The following is a 22,997-nucleotide window of genomic DNA, read 5'->3' as shown; positions in this document are numbered from 1 at the left end:
GTCTGTTTGTATGGGACCTAGCATAACAGGGCCCTTTGGTGCTCACATAATACAATAAATAATACTAATTAATAGGATTTTGTCCAGTCTTGTTTCAGTCTCCCAAGCAGTAGGGTTCTCTCTCTTCTCTTTGATGGCCATTCCACACCAATCAGAAAGAGAAGATTAAGAGCAGCGTGTTTTAAATGTTTTTGACTATGTTGTTGAAAATGTAAATTTTATACAGAATCTTCTAAATTATCTCACCAGACCAGATCACTGGTTCATCCAGGCCAGTATCCAACCTTCTGCAGGCATTCTATCTGATGCTTCAGAAGAAAGAAAAAGAAAATCCATAACGAATCTGGCTAATTTACAATGCAGGAAAGGATGCATTTCCTTCCTGATTTCCCTGAAGGAGATTTATGCTTAGAAGCATAAGGCTTGCTCAGTGCCCGTGATGATGTTACAGATTAGGCAAAAATGAGATGTCAAATTTTCCTTCTTAGGTTGTGAGTGGCTAATTGGTGCGAATGAACCGAAGTGCAGGAATTAAATCAACCATGAAGTAAAACTCTGGTCCCGCTGAAGTCAATGGCAAAAATCCCTTTAACTTCAGTGGGGCCAGGATTCCACCCATGGACAATAGTAAACCTCACACAAATTCTCTGTACAATTATTTCCTGTGAATAGTCTTAGAGTCAGCAAAGTCAGAGCAAGGCATTCTTCTTCAGCAGGAGGAGCTCTGAGTTCAGCTGTCTATGTTTCTCAGGACTTTGGGTGACTCTAAGGCTCACCCAGGTGCATATCAGCCTATGAAATGGGAGACGTAACTAGAGACAGAATTTTGCTTGGCATGCAGGGGACATAAAATGCGGCTTGCTAATGGATGTTCCAGAGGGCATGCTGTGAGAGTGAGAGATAGTAGGACAGATGCCCTGACACTATTTCAGACCACAGGATCATTCAGTCACCAGGATCAAAACAGAGGGAATCAGGGTCAGAAACTTCTGAGAGACAGGTGCATCTTCTAGGTAAGTGAAATTACAGAAGTTCTCCCTCCTTTTTGTTAAGGCTGTCTTTACACTACACTTTTTTCCCCCTCAAAGTTTCCTACTGTTACCCCACTGGTGCAACTCTCCTGGTGGGAGTGCTTGAGTAGGCAGGACCCTGGCATTTTTACCACTATATCATCTAACCCTGCTCAGAGCAAGTCTAGACAGCATAGTGGGGAAAATGCTGCCAGTGGCTGGAACCTTATTTCAATAGTAAATCCTTCAGCATAGGGACTTTCTGTACCTATGTATATGTAGAGTGCCTAGGACAACAGGGCCCTGATTTTGGTTGGGACTCTTAGACATTAGCGTAATATAATAATATAGTTTAGTGTAATTTGTAAAATGAATGTTGTATATATTCATGCAATGTTTTGTGCAGATATTTGTCTTTTCATACAGGCAGTTTTCAATATTTACATAATTCCCTTTTGTTGCTTTGTAACAGTGCAGGACTCACCCCTGACCTAGCTGTCTGGGAATTAGCTCTTTTTACCAGCTCCAGAGTACCCTCTGCCGGGGTGCTGCCCCTCCAGGCAATACCCCACAGATCTGGGTCTCCCCTCCCCAGGAAACCCCCCAGCCTCTATCCCCACCTTGCCTCAGCCTACGGACTACTGCCAGTCACCATCTAGCCCCCTTTCACCTGGGCCAACTGCAGTCTGTATAAGCCAGTCATCATAGGCAAGGGGGGTTTGGACCTGCTGCCTCCGCCTACCCTTGGGCTGCTCTTGTGCAACCCCAGTACCCTGTCTTAGGCCATCTGCCAGGCCTGCAGTCTAGGGCTTTTCCAGTCTGGAGCCTCCCAGCTCCTCTGGCCTTCCCCAGCCCTGCTTCACCTCAGGTATCCCGGGACGCTCCACAGCAGCCAGGCCCATCTCCCTCCACAGCTAGAGAAGACTCTGTGTGCTCCTGGCCCACTGCCCTCTTATAAGGGTCAGCTGGGCCCTGATTAAGCCAGCTGGGGCCTGATTGGGGCATGGCCCCCAGCTGGGGCTGCTTCTCCCAATCAGCCCTGCTTTTCCTTCCCTGCCACAGCCCTCTCCCCGGACTGTTTTAAGCCTTTTAAGGCAGGAGCAGGTGACCACCCCGCTACATGCTTATTATTTTGTTACACCCTAAAATGTGCTAGAACCTGCACACAAGACTTAGAACAACACAGTCCTTGCTCCTAAAATCTAGATGTCAGACATGACACAATGAGCAGCATGACAAACAACTGACAGCAGATGGGGGTTATACAGCGATATGGGTCATGGTTGCTCATAACAGGGGTATACTAACTGAATAAATTCACTCTATCATTTTAATATATTAAAAGTTTATTTGTTAAAACAAATGATACAATGCAACATAAAGTGTTTACTGAAGCATGACAAAATAAGCTTTATACCATTAATGTTACTTTTCATTAGAAATATTTTGAATATATATTGAGTTCCATTATGAGACTGTTCATCTGAGTAAGAACTACATGATTGAGCCCTATAGCATTTGATGTGGCTCTGCAATCCTCAGTTGCTAAAACACTATGGGTCAGAACCTTAGGTGGTGGCCACGTGCTGGTTTATGCCAATTTATGATATGCATCTCTCTCTTTTCATCAAATCTCTATAAGACTTTTAATTACTATTTAACATTTCTATTGTGGTAGCTCCTACAGGCCTCAACCAAATTAGGCTCTCTTGTGCTAGCTGCTGTCCAAACACAGAATGAATAACATTCCCTACCCCAGAAAGCTTATAATCTAAACAACAAGATATAACAAGCACACTGAGGTGACAAATGTGTGCAATTCTTAGCAAGATTCTTTATTAATATCCACACAAGTAATTGTTCTCGATTTCTAATATATAAGCATATTATAAAATAAAGGTATAGGACAAGTGAAGGGCCAGATCCCAAAGAGCTGGGCCCAAAGTCTTTTCCTATTTTATGTACTGGTACTCTTTTTTACCACATCCTTCAGTTCTGAGGGCTACTGTTATTGTTAGTATAGTTCCACAAGGGTATAGGGTGCTCCACAGATGGATAATAATGGATTTGTCCCTGCTCCAAAGAGCTTACAATCTAAGGGCTCCTACAAACACTTCTGGGCATAATGCTTACTACTGTTGAGAACCCAGCCTCCTCACTAGAGTAAGCAATATGTCTGGTATCAAGTGTTTGCAGGATTAGGCCTGAAATTTGATTTTACACAGCAAGGAATAACCAAACAAAAGATCAGGGCATGGTGAACAAGGATTACAATAGCAAAAGGTGATAAGTTTATTGTTACATGTGCATCTTGAAAATTCCTCATTGGATTTGTATTTTAATTAATTTAATACATTAAAATTGAACAAGAGGTCAGTTACTGAAGGTAGAGACTTTAGATTACAGTAGCCATCTCACAGTACACAAATGTCACACTAACCCGTAGCCAACAAGTGTTTGTACTTCACTAGAGATACTGTTTAAAATACCCCGAGAGCCTCATTCTCCTAATCAATAGAAGCTGCAGATGCTCAGCACTTCAAAAGTCAATTTACTTTTACTTAGGAGCCTAAATATGGATTTAGGCTCCCCTGTTACAAAATGTTGGCTTTACTCTTTCATCAACCTTGATTAACTGTGACCCAGTGTTTCATCCCAACAAGGCAATAAAAAGTTTGATTCTATTTTCATGAGGAATTCCTAGAAATTATTTTAAAAATAGACAATTCTCCTCATTGCGATAAAAAGTACATTTAAAAGAGGGTCCATTATAACTAGCATATCATAAGTAACAAAATATATATAAATAACACACTGTAATCTGTCAATTTGGAGTAGACTCTAGAGTCAAAGTGAATAAAGAAGCTGAATTATGTAATATTCACATAATTATTCAAGCTTATCATCTGTACTACAAGAAAAATATGAGTTGTGTGGAGCCTCTCAATGTTTTTATTTACTATTATAATTGTATTATATTATTATTATTATTATGTGAAGCAATTTTCCTTTACTTCAGGATTCTCTGCCTGAAGTACACCCTGGTGTCTTTATTTAAACTACAAATACTGGACTCTTAGTTTCTCACCTGGTTTATTTTTATCAGGGAAATATTTAACATACTCAGCAACAGTATTTTAATATCAAAATAGATAACATGGCTGTTTCCCTTCCTTGAGTTTTTGGTGATGAGTCTTACATTCAAAATACAAGCAAAATGATATTTACCCCTTGAAAGGTTGGCATGTTCACTTTAAATAACTGCAACTATGCTTTCCTTCATTTCCCCACACCTCCAGGGATTCTCTCTCACAAACACAAATGTATCCTGTTTGAGGATGGCCATAAAGGTGAGTAATGATAAAAAATACAGTTAGCTGAGCAGTGATTTATCATTTCCTTTTTTCCTTCATCAGAACCTTCAATTTTTTAAAAATTAAATTTTTACAGAAGTTTACAGATACTTCTACTATGCCTGCCAGCCTGTTCACATCCCACCTGCAGAGTCGACCTTTCCACAGGCAGCATTATGGGTCAGATTTAGCAATTGTGGCTCCACAGGTACCAGTTTTAGTACAATGGGGGATAAGCAGACCAGAAGCAGCGATGGCAGAAAGATTTTTTTAGACAATACTATGCAATCACATTTTCATCATTTTATAGCACGGGGAGATGAAATTTTACACTGTGTTAGCTAAATTGGCATACTTGGTAGGTATAACAAACTAGTTATGAGATAGTGTAGTCACAGAACAGTGATCACTGGTCACTCACGGAGATTAATGTTTATCATTGTCTCTTAAATCCAATATCAGTAAAATAAGGATCAATGCTTGAAAAATAAAGGTCATGGACTCTTTATTTGTTATGTTAACCATATGATTCTGGCTTCTCCAGCTGCTCGTCCAACCCTCTGATTTCCTGACTTTTCTGAAGGTAGCACTTCTGCTCTCTAATAGGAAGCACAATTCTGGCACAATTAATTTCCACTCTCTCTTTTCTTGTGTTTCTAATACTCATTTTTCTGTCTTCAAAATCACTGGGAAAGAACCCAGAGCAGAAATAAAGGCCAAAAGGCTGTGGCAGGGATGAGACAATGAAGGCCCTGAAGAGTTTTAAGAATATTGTCCAATTCACCACTATCCAGAACCATTCCCAGATTTTAAACAGTTTGACAAGAAGTTATTTCAAGACCGTAATGCATGTTCTATGGCCAGAGCAACAACATTAATGAAAACGGTTTAAACATCAACAAAAGATGGATTTGTACGGCTCGCTAGACATTTTTTCCCCACCATCTTAGTCTCCAAGACCCAAATCCTGCAAGTTACAAAGCGTGGGTGACCCCCTGCCTATGCAGAGACCCACTGGCATCAAGGGGTTCTATGTGGGCATAGGGTCTGCCTGCATGGTTCTGCTTGCAGGATTGGGTGCGAAAAAGACTGCTAAGAAGCCAGGCTTTACACAAAACTGTGAAAGGATCCAGGTACAGTCCAAATAAAATGACTTTGTGTTATTGGGAGAAAGAGCTCTGAAAATTCTGATTGTTTCTCACCGGCAAAAGAAAAATGGCTCCAGATAAGTGGTCCGTACATGCTGGCAAACCTAGATTTGGTGAAGACGGAAGAGTGAAATTTGTTAATTAAATACTGAAAATTACATTGAGAATTTGTCTGCTGTTATGTGTCTATGAAAAGCAAGGGACAATGTTTGTAGGATGATGTTTGCAATCTAATTTCCAACAAGGGATGCTGTAAACTAATTGGCACACTTGATGACTGGGATGCAAATTTTAATTCCCAGCCTTGAGGAAACCTCAAAGAATGGTCAAATCTTTCTGTGAAATTCTCAGATGCTTCTATCTCAGGGTGTAAGTCCTTTTTATATAAGTTAACTCAAGGGTTCTCCAAGTGGGATCTGCAAGTATGCAGCTGCAGTTCAGTTCTTCAACTGAGCTCTACAAGGGAGCCTAAAACAGGGCTGTTACCTCCAGGTACTGAGGGAACATAGATCAAACCACAGCCCCACTCTTCTTCCTGCTCCTCACTAGACAAATGGGAGGAGGAGGAGGTACTAGAGGGTATCTTGAAATTAGCACCATCCCTTCTTGTCTCTTTCCACTGCGGAGCAAGAGGGCTGCACTGGAAGGGCCAGTTTATCTCCCCTTAGCATAGGGAAATTGGTTTCAGGATCCTGGATCTACAATGAGCTAAGCATTAGGAGTGCTGCAGAACTGGGAGCTGGAAATAAGGCACAGGACTGGGGATGGCACTGGTAGGGAGAGAAGTTAGAGTGGAGAAGAATCTCCAAGGGCTGTGTAAGCTATTAGGACCCAAATATTCAGCTGGTGTAAATTAGTGTAATTCTATTCATTCACTGGAGCCACATTAATATACAGTAGCTCAGGGACCTGGCCCTGCATCTGTGTCTAAATCCGGCACATTGAAATGCAACCACCTCTGGGCTGAGACACAGCAATTGTTTAACAGCCCAAACTATTCAGTAGTTAGGGCAGAAAATGAAGAATACTTTATCCAAATAAAACCAGAAAGGAGGTTTAGATGGAATTAGTTATACTGAAATCTGATGAGGATACTAGGGCTAAAACCCATTACTGGTGAAAAGCTCCATGGGATCTTTTCAGCACAAATGGACAATACTTTAGTTGTACAGCTCATCCTACAGACAGCACCTCAGCAGCATATTAACACAATGCAAACTTAAGAGTCAAGATTGCAATCTGTTGAATCACCCAAACCTCTTCCTAAGCACCTGGTTTTTCTTTGAAGGTCTTCCATTCCACTGCTGAGCAAGTCTAACCAGAATTAGCTCATAGAAATCTGACAAAGTCACAGCTGAGCTGGTGAGTCTGCAGACTTAGTTATCTGAATGAATCGTTCACTCTTCTCTGGAGTATTTTTTTCCCTTACCCTACAATCCTTTATAGTGTTCTACTTACCGAGTCAGTCTTTCAATTATTTCCTGCAAGAAAATGTCAAAATTAATGTGTACATTTTTGTATGTCCTGATTCCAACAGTTTTTATAGAGTTTAAAGCCAACAGGGACCACTAGACAATCTAGTCTGGCCTCCTACATATCACGGGCCATTAAATTTCATCCAGATATTCCTATATTGAGCCCAGTGACTTTAGGTAGACCAAAGCATTTCATTTCTCAGGAGAGTAAACTGTTGTGTGCCACAGTCAGAAAGCAGGACAAAGTGAGGTGCTAGCAATACCTGAGGCCTCTGCAATGGCAGAAAATTAATTGGGTGAGATATCCCCAGATGATCCTAGCAGACAATCCACACCCCATCTAAGAGGAAGATGAAAACGCCCCTGATATGCCTGAAAATCTGACATGGGGGGAAATTCTTTCTGAAACCCATATCTAGTGACCAGTTTTACCCTAAGCATATGAGTAAGACCAATCAGTCAGGCATCTAAGAAAAGAGATTTCTTTATACTACCTCAGAATACTGGTCAGCCCTGTCTAACGTCCCCTCTCCAGCTGTCGCCAATCTCTGATGCTTCAGAGAAAGGTGAACCCGCACCCGAATACATCTGGCCAATTGTGCACCGAGAGAAAAATTCCTCCCTGTTCCCTCCAGGTGTATAGCTGAAGCCCTGAAGCATGAGCTTAGATGATAATCATCATTTTAATGCAGAGGTACAAGTGTTGTGGACATGTTGAGGGCAATTCAGAGCTTCTTCTTTTCTCAATAGTCCATGAAGGAAGGGAATTAACATGGGGATTCACAGTGCTTTGTGCCAACCAATATACAAAGAGAGTCCGATTCTGCCACCTCTGCTCATGTGGAGTAGTACCTTTCTCACACAAATTGTATCATTTTACTCCACAGAACTACTCATGTGAGTAAGGTACTATTCAACATGAGTTTGGGCAGAAGACGACTCTAATCTTCTAATTGTATGTAGCAAACTGAAAAGTCTCATTAGAGGCCATTTGTGGTTTAAGGTTATTTTCTTTCTTTGTAGTACATGGTTGTTCATGACCTAGTCACAGCAGAAGAAAAATTAGTAAGATTTCAATCTAGTTTAAGGCTCTGCTTCTCTTCTCATTTACATGGTATAATGAGTAACATATCTACCAACTAAAAAAGGAGATCATACATGTGCATAAATTGACAAATTGACTCAGGCCTTGATTACACTACTACCCCTAATTACATGCATTGGTGTAGCTACACTAATGCAATCTCTAGTGTAGACATGCAAGCTCTAGTGTAGACAGGCAAAGACATTATTTGTATCAATGGTGGTGACCCTGGTGTTTCAAACAGGTAAACACCACTGTGTAAACGGTGGCATTGCTTGCTGGCAGCTACACTGTTGCCTGTAGTTGGAGCAAATACCCAGTCTAGATATTGCTGATGATGCAGGAGCCCTTAGCCCACTGGGAGAGGAGCTGCAATGCATTCCCTATACTTTTGAGGTCCATACGCAACCATAGGAGAGGAACCACAAGTCCCATTGCCAATTGCTCTAATTCCACCTCCCAGTTCATTGCTTTGCTCTCACACAGAGACCTCCAAAGAGTTAATCAGCCCTCTCACAGTCCCACCATCAGTCATGCCCTCCAAACATGCCTCCTTCAGATTCTGCTGCTGCTCCCAGCCCCATTCCTCTCCTTAGGGCTGGGTTTCTCTTCTTCCTTCAGCTGCTCTGCTTCCTCATTCTTCTTGTGGTGCTGGATGAAGTCCAGAGGGGCTGGGACAGCCAGTCTCTCACTGCCAGGAGAGAGGAAGCCCGGAGGGACTCTCTTTAGTTCCCTTCTCCATCCCCATCTCATCCTACGGAGGGGCACAGTGCTGGGTGCTAAAGAGGCCTGGCTGCGGAGCTAGTTGGGGAGCAGACAGACTGCATGCTTCAAAAGCACTTCTGGCCTTTTAAAAGAGGGAGAGGAGGGGGCTTTGCCTGCTTCTTGTGCAGAGGAAGGAAGAAGCCCATTAGCATGTGGGTGCCCCAAATACCTTCTTTTCCTTAGGAGGTGGGGAATGGGGAAGGACAGCCAATCAAACAGACAGGCTTGTAGGCAGGTCTGAAAGCCTGAAGTCTCTGGGAAGAGCCTGACTTCAGTGGAATTACACCAGCATCAAACTGACAGGAGAATCAGGAGAACCCTAAGGGCCAGATACTGCCAACCTTACTCATGTTGACTAGTAACTTGCTCTGTGAATACTGCCAGTGGATTTATTGGGATTTTCTACTTACTCATTGTGAGGAAAAGTGACATAATCTGTCCCTACCTGTATAAAGTGTGCACAAATTACCATTCTTAAGAAAATCTTGGCCTCCCACAATATCAGCATCTACAATTTCAACACTGATCTCCAATCTTTATACTCCATTTCCACTGCTCTGCTTCCAACATACTGATCTGTGATTCCAAAAGATAAAACTTCTGCCTGTCTTCTCCTGTTCCCTCAGGTTACACTGCACTCTTGAAAGCCTACCCCTGATTGAGAAAAAGAAATATTGCCCTTTTGATCCCCCCTCTTGCCACACATTGAAATCCAGAGGCTCCCAAATACTTTTAGCCTCAGCAGCACCTATAAATAGTCTTCACAAACTAAGAACAGACTTCTGCTGTGTGGAAGGTCAGTGGAATTACCTTTTGTAAAGTCCAGCAAGTGTAGAAGTGATTACAGATTTGGGGCCTATATCTGTGCTGGTCTCATATCATTCAGGACTTTATTACACATTACCCTTTCCACTTACTGTACTGAGAAGCAGGTCCACCGACAGGGATGGCAAAGGGGGCAATTGCCATGGGGCCCGGGCGATTTAAAAGGGCCCGATGGCCTCCGGCCGCCACCACTGCTGCGGTAGCGGTGGCCAGGAGCCCAGGCCCTTTTACATCGCCCGGGCAGGCCGTAGGGCTCCTAGGCACGTGCGGGGTGGTACTGGTAGTGGCGAAGGCAGCTGGGTGGGCATGTGGAAGCCCAGGCCATGCCAACTAACTGTTCTGCCCAGGGGCCAGAATTGCTGTTGGCGGGCCTGCTGAGAAGTTTTAATCATAGCTAAAACTTTGAATTAAATCAATTTAAAACAGAGCCGCATTTAGAAATGAAGAAACAGACTTTATTCAGCTCCTCAGGCTAATTTACCACTTCCTTCTATGCCATTCATGCTGACCCACTAGATAATGGTTTAATAGGTTACATTTTTCTTTTTTGCTGCATTTACTGCTAATCATGAAAAGGCAACATTCTAACACAAAGAATATTTTCATGACCACAAAGTAGCAAGAATAGCCAAAGCCTCTTGCAATACCTACTGATCACTCATTGCCATCTTTTGACCAGAAGGAGTATTGATAGAATCTCTTCATCTAAAGCTCTTAAGTATATTGAAATACTCTTGCACCGCTTACCGTAATTTGGTGGTTTTGGAAGATGTGACAAGACTGATAAAAGATGACTTGGCAGCATCTTTGGAGCAAAAGAACAATCAATTTTAAATGTATGATTCTACAGGTGATTAAAGGGAAAATTCTGCCCTCAAATGCACACATGTAGCTTTCATTGAACCAAGGAGAATTGTACACACACATCTAATTTGTGACAGAATTTGGCCCTTGAATCTAACCCAATAAAAGATTGTATGTCAAGTATAAAGAAAGTCTCTACTTACAAACTAAAATTATCAGCAGCAGAAAGGCCAACAAAGTGGCAAAGCGTCCTCCCAGAAAGCATCTGAAATCATAACAAATACCCTAGTTTTTAGATTGTACGTTGGACAGATATTGGGTCAACACAATAAAATAACTGGACACATTCCAAGATCAGCCTTCAGTCAGCTACCATTCTGGTCCTTCAGCTAAGGACCTCAATATTCCCAGACTTTTAATGGGAGGCGGGGGCTGGGAAGAGACTAGTGTCATGGAATGTGATGGAATGTTTACCCCACACAGGCCAGGAAAGGGTTAATATGGGCCTGAGAAAGACCATGGTAGGAAGAAACCAAGGGGACCAGTGGCAAAGAGTTGGACTAAGCAGATTCTGGCAGCTGGTTATAGGGTCTTGGGCTGGAGTTCAATGTATTGAGAGGCCCCAGGTTCCCCTACCAGCCACTTGTATGGTAGCATGAGGCCAGAGAAGGGGACAAGGAAAGGAAGGGAGGACAATGGGGCCCAGAATCTAGGCTGAAGACTTGATACAAGGTCTCAAACATTAGTTTGTTGGTCTTTGTTACCCTGAAAAGGTTCCCTTCTCAAACTTTCAAATACCCTGTCCAAATATATGTCTTGCACAACCCAAAAAAGCATCCCGATGCTAATGCAAGTTGTATTGAATATACAGAATCCTGGGGAAATAGATGGAAGTCACAGGAGATAGGGAAATTTGTGTTTTTTGAGAATCAGGTGAGCCATGACTATAATTTCAAACTTGGCACTTGTCTGCAGCCAGGTATCTCAAAAATTCCATTATGATGCCAATCACTTCTGCATTCACAAGTGTGTTCTTTTTTTATTTCATATGACAATATTCTTATGTACTGTATCTGGGCTAGTATGTATTAAGAAAAAACAAATGCGAAGGAATATATAGTACTATGTTTTGAAATTTTCCTCTCCGGTGTAACACATGCCTGCTCGGTGTGGCACTCTGTCCCCTCTAGTGCCTAGACCAGCTGGAGATTGATGAGTCTACTATAGCCTTAGTTAAGAGAGATGTATATTTTAGCTCATGCAGTAGAGGCTCATGCATTAAGCTCCAGAGGTCCCAAGTTTGATCCTGGCCACCAATGACTGGAATCTGTCGGCATTACAAGTGATACCAATTTCAATGGATTTCTTCTATTCCCATCACTGACATTGAAACTAACCTTTTCCCAATGACTCAAACTCAGAGTTCCAGACCCAACTGAGCTCACTAGGGTATGATCCAAAGCCCACCAAAGTCAGGCCCTTAGAGCGATTACTTTTAAAAAACAACAATGCAAAACAGGTTCATAATCCCAGAAGTGTGTGTATAGGTGGGGGGAGGGGGGAGAGGGAGAGGTCAGGGCCTCTCCATGTGGCCTTGAAAACAGCTAAACTCTTTTTTTCCCTCAAACTTCCAAATAACAAAAAACTGCTCCTAAATTATGAATAAATATGCAAAAATTCAGCCTGAAAGATAATGGCTTGACAAAACTATAACTATCTGAAAATGACCCATTAGAATGAAATAGCTTAGACAATCTTAATTATAAGCAGTGCTCTATGTTCCAACTATAATAATAAAACTAAACCATACAGACTACAGACAGCAAATTAGCACCAAAGAATGGAAAAGGAAGCAAGAATGGATTTCCCGAAGCTCCAATTCTCTTTTGTTCAGCTTACAGAAACCTTGCTAATTGGGATGTTTGGTTATGCATCAAGTCAAAGAAATAAAAATCTGTAATATGTGCAGTGAATAGCTCTCAAAGATCATCTTTGTCTTTTGGGTTCATTGTTTTCTACATTTTAAAATTAGATACATAAAATTACACTCAATTTTATTAGACTTGATTAACATCAAAAGGGAAAGTAGCCTAACTAGATAATTTAGTTCTTAGAGGATATTTACTTGTAAAATTTATTTGAAAGACATACATTACAACTTAATACAATTAAACTAAAAAAAAAATAATTGAAAAATGGTAGTATTTCCCAATAGTATTTCCTATATAATTAATTGCATAACTCATATGCCAGACATGCTAAATTATTGTGTACAATTTGGAATATATATCTGTACACCTAATTTATGCAGGCTAAGAGCAGATTTGTGCATACATATCCTGCATTTGCACAGAGCCAGTTAGGTGTCATATCTGCATCCAAACACCTAATCTGTGCGCACACATCAAATATTTGCTTGCAAATGCATCTTTGAAATAGTGCATGTCTAACTTTGAAAAGCAGGCCCTAAATTCATGTTTTATTCACCAGTTGGCATTTTATATAAATAAATAAAGCATGATTATAATGAAGATGAAATCAAAATTACCTTGCACACACTGAAATGATTAAACACGTGGACAGCATAATCATTTGATAAATGACATTTCTCACTGCATTGGATTCTAATAAAAAAGGAAACAAATTAGAAATAATAATTCTTTTTTCTGGACATACTAGAATACAAGAAGCCGCTCCTTCCTTCCAGCTGCCCTCCTCTGAAACTATGAACCTGAAATTCAGTGAAGGAAGAAGTATTTGTGATGAAAAAGATGCTTTACCAAAAACTTTACTGTGATATTCACCATGGGCTAGTTCCACAGAAGTCAATGGGAGTCTTCAATGGGGGGTTAAATCAAACCCACTAGAGGCAAACCCAGTTATTCTATACTCCAAAAAGACAGACTATACATCTGCATTCTCTTTTTTGAAAGCTGTAAAGTCTGCTGAATCAAATTCTAAGTGTCATATAAAAATATATTCTCCCATAAAATCTTCCTTACTTTAACTGGACAAATATTTTTGACAACGGACATAAGGATGTACATGGAAGTGGCCATGAGAAGTATTCATAAATGCAAAATAATCACCTTAACAAATTTAAAACATAATTTGTTTTTTAGATTTTGCAATAACTAGAACAGTGTAAATTTACAAATCTCAAAATTTGGGAATTTATTTGCTAAAGGGACCAAGAAAAGTTTAAATTCATCAAAAAATGCCAAGGGGTCTTTTTAAAATGTCCACAATTCAAACAAATTAACAGATTTTTATTTTTATTCACAGATTTTATTTTTAAATTCTCAAAAAATACTTTTACATTCAAAGACCAGGATGAAACTCTAGCTCCATTGACGCCAATTGGAGTTTTGCCATTGACTTTGGCAGAGCCAAGATTTCAGCCAACGTGCCAGAAATTTGTGGAAGATTTACTATATATGAATAGAACAGTATAATCTTAAAACAGGCATTAAATGTAAAGTGAAAATCTCAATACAACCATGTCCAATGAACAGTTAAGGCACCTATATATTATTATTAATTTATTAGTATAAAAAAATTGATTTTTTTTCCAAATTAAAATTTTGCAAAAATCTCCAGTTTCAAAAAAGGCCATTTTTCAATACCATGTTTTTCCATTTGAAAAAGGTCAACCAGCTCTAAAAATAACAAACTGAGAAGGAAAGAATATAACTCACTTGAATGATCCAAAGTCTCTTCATGGAAATACCCATCTACCATAAACTGGGAGCAAGGAGAGGAATCACTGAACTGTTTTCTTGACTGAATGAACACCACATCTTTAGAAAAAGAGGAGTCATCAGCTGCTGGTGTTTGCTTTTGTGACATCCAGGTTTTGCATTCAGAAGAAAATTCAGTCATCTGCAAGAGGCACATCTGCAACTTTCCTAGCTCACAGTAACGGAAAGGGGTGGAGAATCTGTGCTGATAGATTTTTAAGATAAGAAATGACTCAATCACAAGGATTTCTCTGAATTGTTAGTGATATGGAATTGGCACAGACCCATTATATGTAGGAAAATGCAGGGGGAAAGAAGCAGACTAAAGACAAAACTTCATAAATTTTAACACAGTGAGGATATAAAAAGCTCAAACTGAAAACAGCAATGGGCCAAATGATCAGATTTAATACAGGAGTATCTCTCATTTTCACTGGCTTCCTATCCAAAGTCAGTTTCAAAAGGCCCTCCTAGGTTATAAAGATCTCCATGGATTCAAACACTGTGACCGTCTCATGTTACTGGCTCAATTTGCTCCGCAAAATTCTGTCTCTGATCTGTCCTCTAAATCAGTGGCTTTCAAAGTTCAGGTTGCAACTCAGTACAGAATGCAAGGCACCGTGTCTCCTTGCTCAGCACCCAGGGACCCTGGCGGCTGGCCACTAAAAATTAGTAGTCCCTATCTGTTCTGACACCGCGCTGCACCCCGGAAGCAGCCAGCAGCAGGTCCAGCTCGTACGCAGGGGGCCCATGGGGCTCCGCACGCTGTCCCCACCCTGAGCACCGGATCCACAATCCCATTGGCCAGGAACCGGCCAATGGGAACTGGGGGGTGGTGGTACCTGCGGGTGAGAGTTGCACGGAGCCGTTTGCGTGCCTCCGCCTAGGAGCCAGACCTGCTGGCCGCTTCCGGGGCGGGAATAGGCGGGAAGCCTGCCTCTGCACCCCGCTGCGCCGCTGACCGGGAGCCTTCGGAGGTAAGCCTGCACCCCAACCCCATGCCCCAATCCCCTGCCCCAGGCCTGAGCCCCCCCACAAACCCAGAGCCCCCTCCTGCACTCCAACCCCCTCATCCCCAGCCCCACCCCAGAGCCTGAACCCCCAGCCCAGAGCCCTGACCCCCTCCCACACCGCAACCCCTGCTCCAGCCCAGAACCCCCCCCCAACCCAGAGCCCCCTCCTGCACCCCAAACCCCTCATTCCTGGCCCCACCCCAGAACCTGAACCTCCAGCCCAGAGCCCTGACCCCTCCCAGACCCCAACCCCCTGCCTTAGCCCAGAGCCCCCTCCCACACCCTGAACCCCTCATTCCCAGCTCCACCCTGCAGCCCTCACCCCTGTACCCCAACCCTCTGCCCCAAACCTGAGGCTCCTCCCACACCCAACCTCCTCATCTCCAGCTCCGTTGGGTCGCAGACGTCAAAAATTTTCTTCATCTGGGTCGCCAGAAAAAAAGTTTGAAAACCACTGCTCTAAATGCTGATTTGAGCAGAGTCCCCCCGCAAAACCAAGGAAATAGTTATCCACCTACAGTGATCCCGTCATTAACAGACAAGCCTAACTAAATACAGCACATACTAGCGCTGTTACTGTGGGCTTACCATTGCCATAGTGTGGATTGGCATCTAGTTTATTATCTCCATCATTCCAAATCTCCTCTACATGAGGAGAATCCATATTGCTAAGGACAGTGCTGTTAAGCCATGAATCCGAGGCACTGAGACTGAACAGACTAGCAAGAGAGCGACGGATTTTCTTCCTTCTCCTGAATATTCTAGACATGAAAGAAATAACCATGTTTTAATGAGGCAAACTACTTTTATTTATAAAACAGTGTAACAGGGTTCACGTTACGCCCCTGAGTATTTAGCCCCTGCGCCTCCCCCTTCAATGAGTCAGGGACACTTCAGTCTGGTGCAACACCCGTGCTCTTTATTCTCAGAAGGTTTTCCACCACCAATTCCCAACTATATACAGGCTTCACAACTACTTTGCGTACAACAGACTAGGAGGCTCCCACTTCCTTCTGTGCTGTGCCGGACCCGGATCCGGACCTGGACCTTTTCCCTTCCCCCCTTCTCTGGCTTCCTCTCAGCCTTTATAGCTCTGGACTAATAAGACTGGCAGGTGCGTCCAGCTACCAGGCTGGCACAGGGCTATTCACCCATTCCCAATCCATTCCCCTTGATTGGGTCTGGAGTGGCAGAAGCTGATTAAGAGCTTCTCAGCCAGCATCCTGCCACAAACAGGAACACGGTCTAGAGGTTAGAGTACAGGCCTACGACTCAGGCATCCTGCGGTCTGTTCCTTGCTCTGCCACAGGTTCACTCTTGGGCTTGTCATTAAATTTCTCAATGCCATTGTTTCTGCATCTGTAAAATGGGTCTAACAATGTTTACTTCTTTTACCAGGGTGTTCTGTGGTTTAATAGTTTCCAAACTACCCTGAGCTCCTTGGGTGAAAAACCACTAGACACTAACATTATAGGGCCAAATTTTACAATCTTTCCTCAGGTAACACCACTATTGAAGTCATGTGGGAGTTTTGCCTGAATAAGGATTGCAGGACAGAGCCTGTTCTTTTAATTTTCTTTTTTATTCTCCGTCATGGTAATACCCTCTCGGGAGGAGGACAGTAACACTTCTTTTTCTGCAGAGAGTGTCCCTCTTCCTTGGGCAAACCATTTGTTTTGCTGTATTTCTAAAAACTGCAGCTTTAGGTTTACTGTTCTGCCCATGTCCCATTGTCGATTAACTCTCTAGAAAGGCATCCACGCATAGAAACAGGGTTGGTTAGTTTTGCACTGCCGATGAGCATCAGGAGACACATCACAAATGTATTGGGTTATGGCCATAACAAAATGGATCAACGACTACCCTCAATTTTTTTAATTCTGGGCAAGTGAGTGATGAAATTACAAAAATAAAAGTTGATATTTAAAATCCAGAGTAATTTCCATATCAAATAAAACATGTTTTATAGCAAATACAATTTGGAGCCTTCCATATGTAATATAGCATGAATTTATTGGAAAAAATCTTAAAGCACAATTCAGTTTTTGCTCAGTCCTCACTCAGGCAAACCTCCTAATGGCCCACTGAAAATTACACATTTGCTATATTTTGAAAATAATGATAGTTTGAAGGTGAGACAAACAAAAAAAATCTTGAATTTCCTTAAAATGTTTGTTATATCTACTTTTGGATTTGCTCTTATCCTTCTTTTATATTTAAAAGAATTGAAATCACCCTTTTGGAACACTAAATATTTCAGCAACAGGTGAAAAGCCACAAATTTCTGAGCAACTGTACCTCTCTTTTATATTTACTGCAGAGCGCTCCCATCACAGTAACATCTGTGTGCTTAAAACTTTTGAGATAATGTTATAAGGCATGACTCTGAAGACCAAGTGATTTTAACCACTGCAGTCTCTCTGAATTATAATACTTGGTGTGCTCCATTGCTATTAGGAAAAGGAATCCAGATATAGAAATAACGGAAGGAGCTAGACATAGACTCATGGGACTGGAAGGGACCTCGAGAGGTCATCTAGTCCGGTCCCCTGCATGTACTGAGCATTATAGTCATATGCTGACAGCCAATCAGAAATCTCCAAGTTAAGTCCAGAGTTAAAAAGCCAACATCCAATATTAAGTAAAATGTATGTGACTCACTTACCTAACTAATTTCTCCTTATAGGTAACACTTGTCTGTGATGGGGTCAGTGTTACATTACCATCTTCATCAGACACAAAACTGTCTTCCGTCAAAATGTAATAGCCATTAGTAAGAAGCCGAGGACTACGGCGACATGTGAAAAGAGACCCTGTCAAGGGGTTTATGGAACAACATTCATAGGAGGTGTCACTATCCAGAAAGGCATAAGTGTAACTGAAAAGGAAAGAAATAAAGCCCTCTAAGTTAGTATATGTCTATTTAGCACAGGGGCATAAATGTTAACACACGATTGAATGATAATGTTTTTAGATTACACATCACTTTTCATTTTAATAGCTCTCAGAACACTATAGAGTTGTGTAACAGGGTGGCTTGCCCTTATGGGTTAGAGACCTGGGGACAGCCAGCCCCGATTACTAAGGAGGCACATGGGAGCAAGGCTCACCTGATTGCCCTATAAAGGGCAACAGGAAGCTTCAGAGAAGAGGTGAATGCTCAGGGAGAAACAGACAGAGGGAAGAAGCTGCAGGAAGTGAGTCTCTGGCTGTACTCCCTTCTCCAGCTGGCTACTTTGGGAGTTGTGGCTGGGTAGAAAGCCCTGGCTGGAAGATCTGTTTTCTCACGAGAAGAAAGCAAAGAAAGCAGGCCAGGCCTTGCATCTTCTCCAGCTGCTCAGAGAGAAAAAAGACATAGCTCTCAGGAGGAGGGGCTGTTCCCAGCTTAAGACTGGAGTGGAAGATGTCTGTTTATTTGTGAACAAAATCAGACTCTAAGATGGGCTGTTATTATTGGATTAATGAAAGCCTGTGTGGAGTTTATCTAAGAAGCCCCTTGAAGGGGGAAACTGAGGCAAGGGGCTGCTTGTAGGGCCACCCTGAGGCCACAAGGATGGAGGAGGCCACTCACTCACAAGCTGTAACAAAATGACATACAAACTATACACAGAGATCACTTCACCCACTACTGAAATGCAACCATCTCTGGAGTTAAATGTAGCAACTGCTGAATAAAACACACCAGACAAGTATTTAAGACAGAAGTGGGTAACTTTTTCCACTGGAACACAAGGGGACTGTTAGGTAGGCATAATGCACGTTCCTGATTTTGGAATTGGGCCCCAATGCTGCGAGGTGCTGATTACCCACAACTCTGAGTAACTTCATTGGGATTTGAGGGTGCTCAGCACTTTGCAGGGTCAGGCACTAATACCGATATACATTTGTCAGTATCAGTACAAGCAGGTATTGATCTTTCAGCAAACAGTCCCAGAGATAGTGGGAAACTCATCAAGTTCTTGAAAACTGGCAAGAGGTGAGTAATAGATAATTGTACAAAGATCTCTACCAGGGATAAGAGATGACAGTATTGTAATGCAAGGGCTAGGGGTGGGCATGCACCACTGCCCTCTGTTGGACAGAATCTGAAATGAACAACTGTGTCATATACCATATGCTACAGTCACTTCATGGGGATTCTACCTTAGTGCAAGTGGTTGGGGCTTGTGTTTTTCAAGCAGAAGTATCTGAATTCTATCCCCACTGTAGCTTTGAAGTTTCAAGTGGCCATGGATTTGCAGCAGTGATATCTGTGAAATGCAATGTGGCCATGCTTTAGTGTGGTAATAGCACCCTAATGATAAATAGTTTAAATAGGAATTTTAGAAATGTTTTTCAAACACAAAGGAAAAATAAAATGAAACAAAGGATAGTTTTACTCCATACCTTGGCAAAATGTGTTCAGGGGACAGACTTTGCCTGGGCTCTTTATCAGCCACTGAAAAACCTGTTGAGACAAAGACCAGATAAGGAGACGCCCCAGCACCAGCTCACCACGCAGGCATTTCAAGCGACAGTAGAACCAGCTGACTGGTTTTCACTAACAATATAGCTTGACGAAATTGAGAGAAGAAAATTAGGAAAGGAAAAGAGACTAAAGGAAAGAAAACAGAGCGATGGTGGGTAGATAAAATGAAACCTCATATAATTTAGACTTGTATAGCATCATTCCAAAGAGTAGCATGAATCAAAGCTGATTACAGTCAATAAATCCAAGTTGCCAATGTACTGCACAGCTTAGTGTCTTGTGGGAAGTAAATCCAGTCACATACAAGGGAATAGGTCCAGCACTCTTAATGGCATTGTCTGATTCACATCATGAACAGTTCACTCACTGATTGATTCTTTACACATTACAGATTTGTATTTTATATACATTAGTGTCTGCTGATATATTCTCTTCATTACAATTTTATACAAAAACCTCTGTAAAATCTTAACTTTTCAATCAATGGGAAAACATTACATCCAAAGAAAGAAATTCATATTCACTTTAGAAGGCAATCCCTCATGTGTAAGGACACAATCCCTGACAGGTGGTTATTAGATTCTAGTATAAACCCAAAATGGCAAAATCCCAGTTAAGAAAGCCCAGAGAAATGCCTATACATTTACGTGCTGCTGGTGTTGACATTAGTTGGGATATTGGATACATCTTGAGAAGGTCTGTTGCACACACTCTGGAGCTACATGTATCATAGATTATCTGCAAGAGATTTTAAAGGAAAGTTGGTATTTATTGAAAAGAGAGAGTTGCAAGGTATAATCAGGAATGGACATTACATTACTAATTCCTAATGCTGTATTCGATTAGATGTGAGTCTGATCCTGCTATCCTTCCTCACTGATTTCAAGAGCAAATTTGTTCAAATAGGGTCTGCAGGCCCAGGCCCTGGCTCAGGCTCAAACTCTATTTGGTCAATTGCAGTCTCTTTGCAATCTGCAACTGTGATCTCTTTCCTAATATTTAAATCCATGATGTACAGTATAGATAGACTTACAATTGTCCTACATGCACTACCGTATTTACTTTATTTTCTCAATAATATGCTTTTGAATCACCGTTATGAAAAATAAAAAGCACTGAATGAGAAATAAAGTTTACATACAATATCTTACATGTCTCTAGTGCTTTGCATGAGAGAATATCACAGTGCACTTTACAAACTGGTATACAATCTATGGTTTCTACCCTGCAAATACTTAGGCCTGTGAGTAGTCTCATTAAAGTTACTCAGGTGACCATGGTTTATATGTACGGATCACATCACTCACCACTGAGAGGCAGGACAACTTGAGGGGAAACATAACAGCTGTTTAACAGAATGTAGCAACACTACAAATCCGTTTAGGATAAGATGCGAGGGAGAAATGCATCTCCATATGCAGATTAGTGGGAATGTGATGTATTTCTCCCAATTATACACATCCTCAAGAACAGTTTAAGAACACTTGTGATTTACAAAGCAATGTTTTTCTGTGCAATGATTTTACACAGAATTGCTTTCCCAGAGTCTTGAAAACACCGGAGAAAGGATGTTCACTTCATTTTGCAACCAGTACTTTACACAACCCCACTTTTATTTATTGTTAGGCTTGAAAGGATTAGGTTTTTGTCTGTAAATGTCAGTCAACGTTGACTTCACTGTACACACACACACACACACACACACACGAAGAAATATTTTCACTCATAATAATCCCAATTTACAGATAAGCGAAGGAAGAAAAATGCCATTTGAGAACTTATTAGCATTTGATTTCGGGATATTTACTTTGTATATTTTGAAATGTGATGTTGATATTTTGTGTTTTAATGGTTATAAAGCTTTATCCTATAGAATCTCAATGTCTACTATCGTTTAAATAATTGTCTGCCCCCCATTGTGTGATTCCCCCTATAATTTCCCACAACTGAAAATTTAAATAACTAAAAATAGGAAAAAAAATGCTTAAACCATAATTTCACACAACTGTGAAAATGTAAATAGACAAAAATTCTAAAAAATGCTTAAAATAAATATTTGTATGCAGTGTAATTGTAGCCATGTCGGTCCCAGGATATTAGACAGACAAGGTGTGTGAAGTGGTATCTTTTATCAAACCAACTTCTGTTTGGTCTGTTTTATCAGCCCAAGCTTGTCTCTCTCACCAAACAGAAGTTGATCTGATAAAAGATACGACCTCACCCCCCTTGTCTGTAAAATAAACATTGATATTATCCATCAAAATAAAACAAAATCTAATTCTGCCAAATTATTCATGACTTAAAGTAAGTTTCTATGCTCTTATAGTATCATAAACTACCGTTACAATGTAACCAAATCAGAACAAAACATATCAATTTCCACTTTGCAATTACTTTAAGTAATATTTAACATTAAGTAATATTTGTGACCCACAACACAAAGAGGCCTGTAGTTCAACAAACATCTTTTAAATGAACATATGACGAAAGGCCAAATATGAACAACCTAACTGAAAATGAAACAAAGCTAAAGGCAAGTCAGCAACATTTTATGGCAATCATTCAAATCAAAGTTTATTGAGTCTACAACACTGCCCAGTTCTGCAATTTAATCACTAAAATGTAAGCATGAAAGCTTCTGTCTTTCTACTCAGAATGTAGAAAACAATTTACTTTAATCACTTTCCTTGGTGATAATCAAACTGGTCCTTAAAACAATGATACCTTCAGTTGGTAACTAGCCAATCCCTTGCGCATGTTGCACTCTACACTGTAAATATTTACATCAATATGTATCAACACACATAATTAGCAGTTAAAATTATTTAAGCCCAAGTATTTAACCTATTCAGATAACAAATATTGCTCTCTTATCTTTTGAAATACAGTAATGTCTATGAGAAATAAGTGTATTTGTTCATACACGTCACTGTTTGAAGGGTATTTTAGTCTATTCTCTTTACTGGTAGTGATGAAAGCATTTACCGAAATGTACAGCTTCTTGAAGAGCTGACTGTAAACGGAGAAATCCAGGGCTCAGTTATTCCTCTGTTGATCAAAGTAATAAAACATCAACATGTGTAAAATCTTCCAAACCTGGAAAAGCCATTTCACTATTAACAAACGTATGCAAGAAGTTTTTCATCAAAAAGAGTCTCTGGAATGCAACTGTAGGGTGCTCCTTATGCTGCTTCCTGGAACAGAATAGCTCTGAGGTCTTCGAAAAGGCAGGTCTATAAAGCCCCTTGTTTCCTTTCAAAAACAGACTGTGCAATCAGAAGCAAAGAGGCAGAATGAGGTCATTCTTCCTGT

The 22,997-nt window shown here is 41.1% G+C and overlaps 1 protein-coding gene across 3 annotated transcripts; it reads right to left on the bottom strand.

Moving 5' to 3' along the window:
- Window positions 1-2,338: 2,338 nt before the first annotated feature.
- Window positions 2,339-22,919, bottom strand: TMEM71 (transmembrane protein 71). Of its 3 annotated transcripts, none has more exons than XM_043539081.1 (12): window positions 22,671-22,919; window positions 20,327-20,423; window positions 19,604-19,664; window positions 17,883-18,095; window positions 15,806-15,978; window positions 14,163-14,264; window positions 13,013-13,088; window positions 10,668-10,729; window positions 10,408-10,465; window positions 8,621-8,761; window positions 6,970-6,992; window positions 2,339-5,615 (listed from the first exon to the last, which is right to left on the bottom strand). In XM_043539081.1, exons 2-10 carry the CDS (start codon window positions 20,370-20,372, stop codon window positions 8,626-8,628), a joined length of 927 nt encoding a protein of 308 aa, XP_043395016.1. In that variant the 5' UTR covers window positions 20,373-20,423; window positions 22,671-22,919; the 3' UTR covers window positions 2,339-5,615; window positions 6,970-6,992; window positions 8,621-8,625. The 3 variants fall into 3 exon arrangements, with proteins under 3 accessions (XP_043395016.1, XP_043395017.1, XP_037747923.1); XM_043539082.1 differs by adding an exon at window positions 14,762-14,768 and having other exon boundaries at window positions 6,970-8,761; window positions 14,163-14,341; window positions 22,671-22,716; XM_037891995.2 differs by having other exon boundaries at window positions 6,970-8,761; window positions 20,333-20,423.
- Between the last annotated feature and the right edge of the window lie 78 nt (window positions 22,920-22,997).

The sequence above is a fragment of the Chelonia mydas genome, chromosome 2 (genome assembly GCF_015237465.2).
Source record: "Chelonia mydas isolate rCheMyd1 chromosome 2, rCheMyd1.pri.v2, whole genome shotgun sequence".
Lineage (NCBI taxonomy): Eukaryota > Metazoa > Chordata > Testudines > Cheloniidae > Chelonia > Chelonia mydas.
The sequence above is the reverse complement of the archived record's forward strand: the minus strand, read 5'-3'. Positions and strand labels throughout refer to the sequence as shown.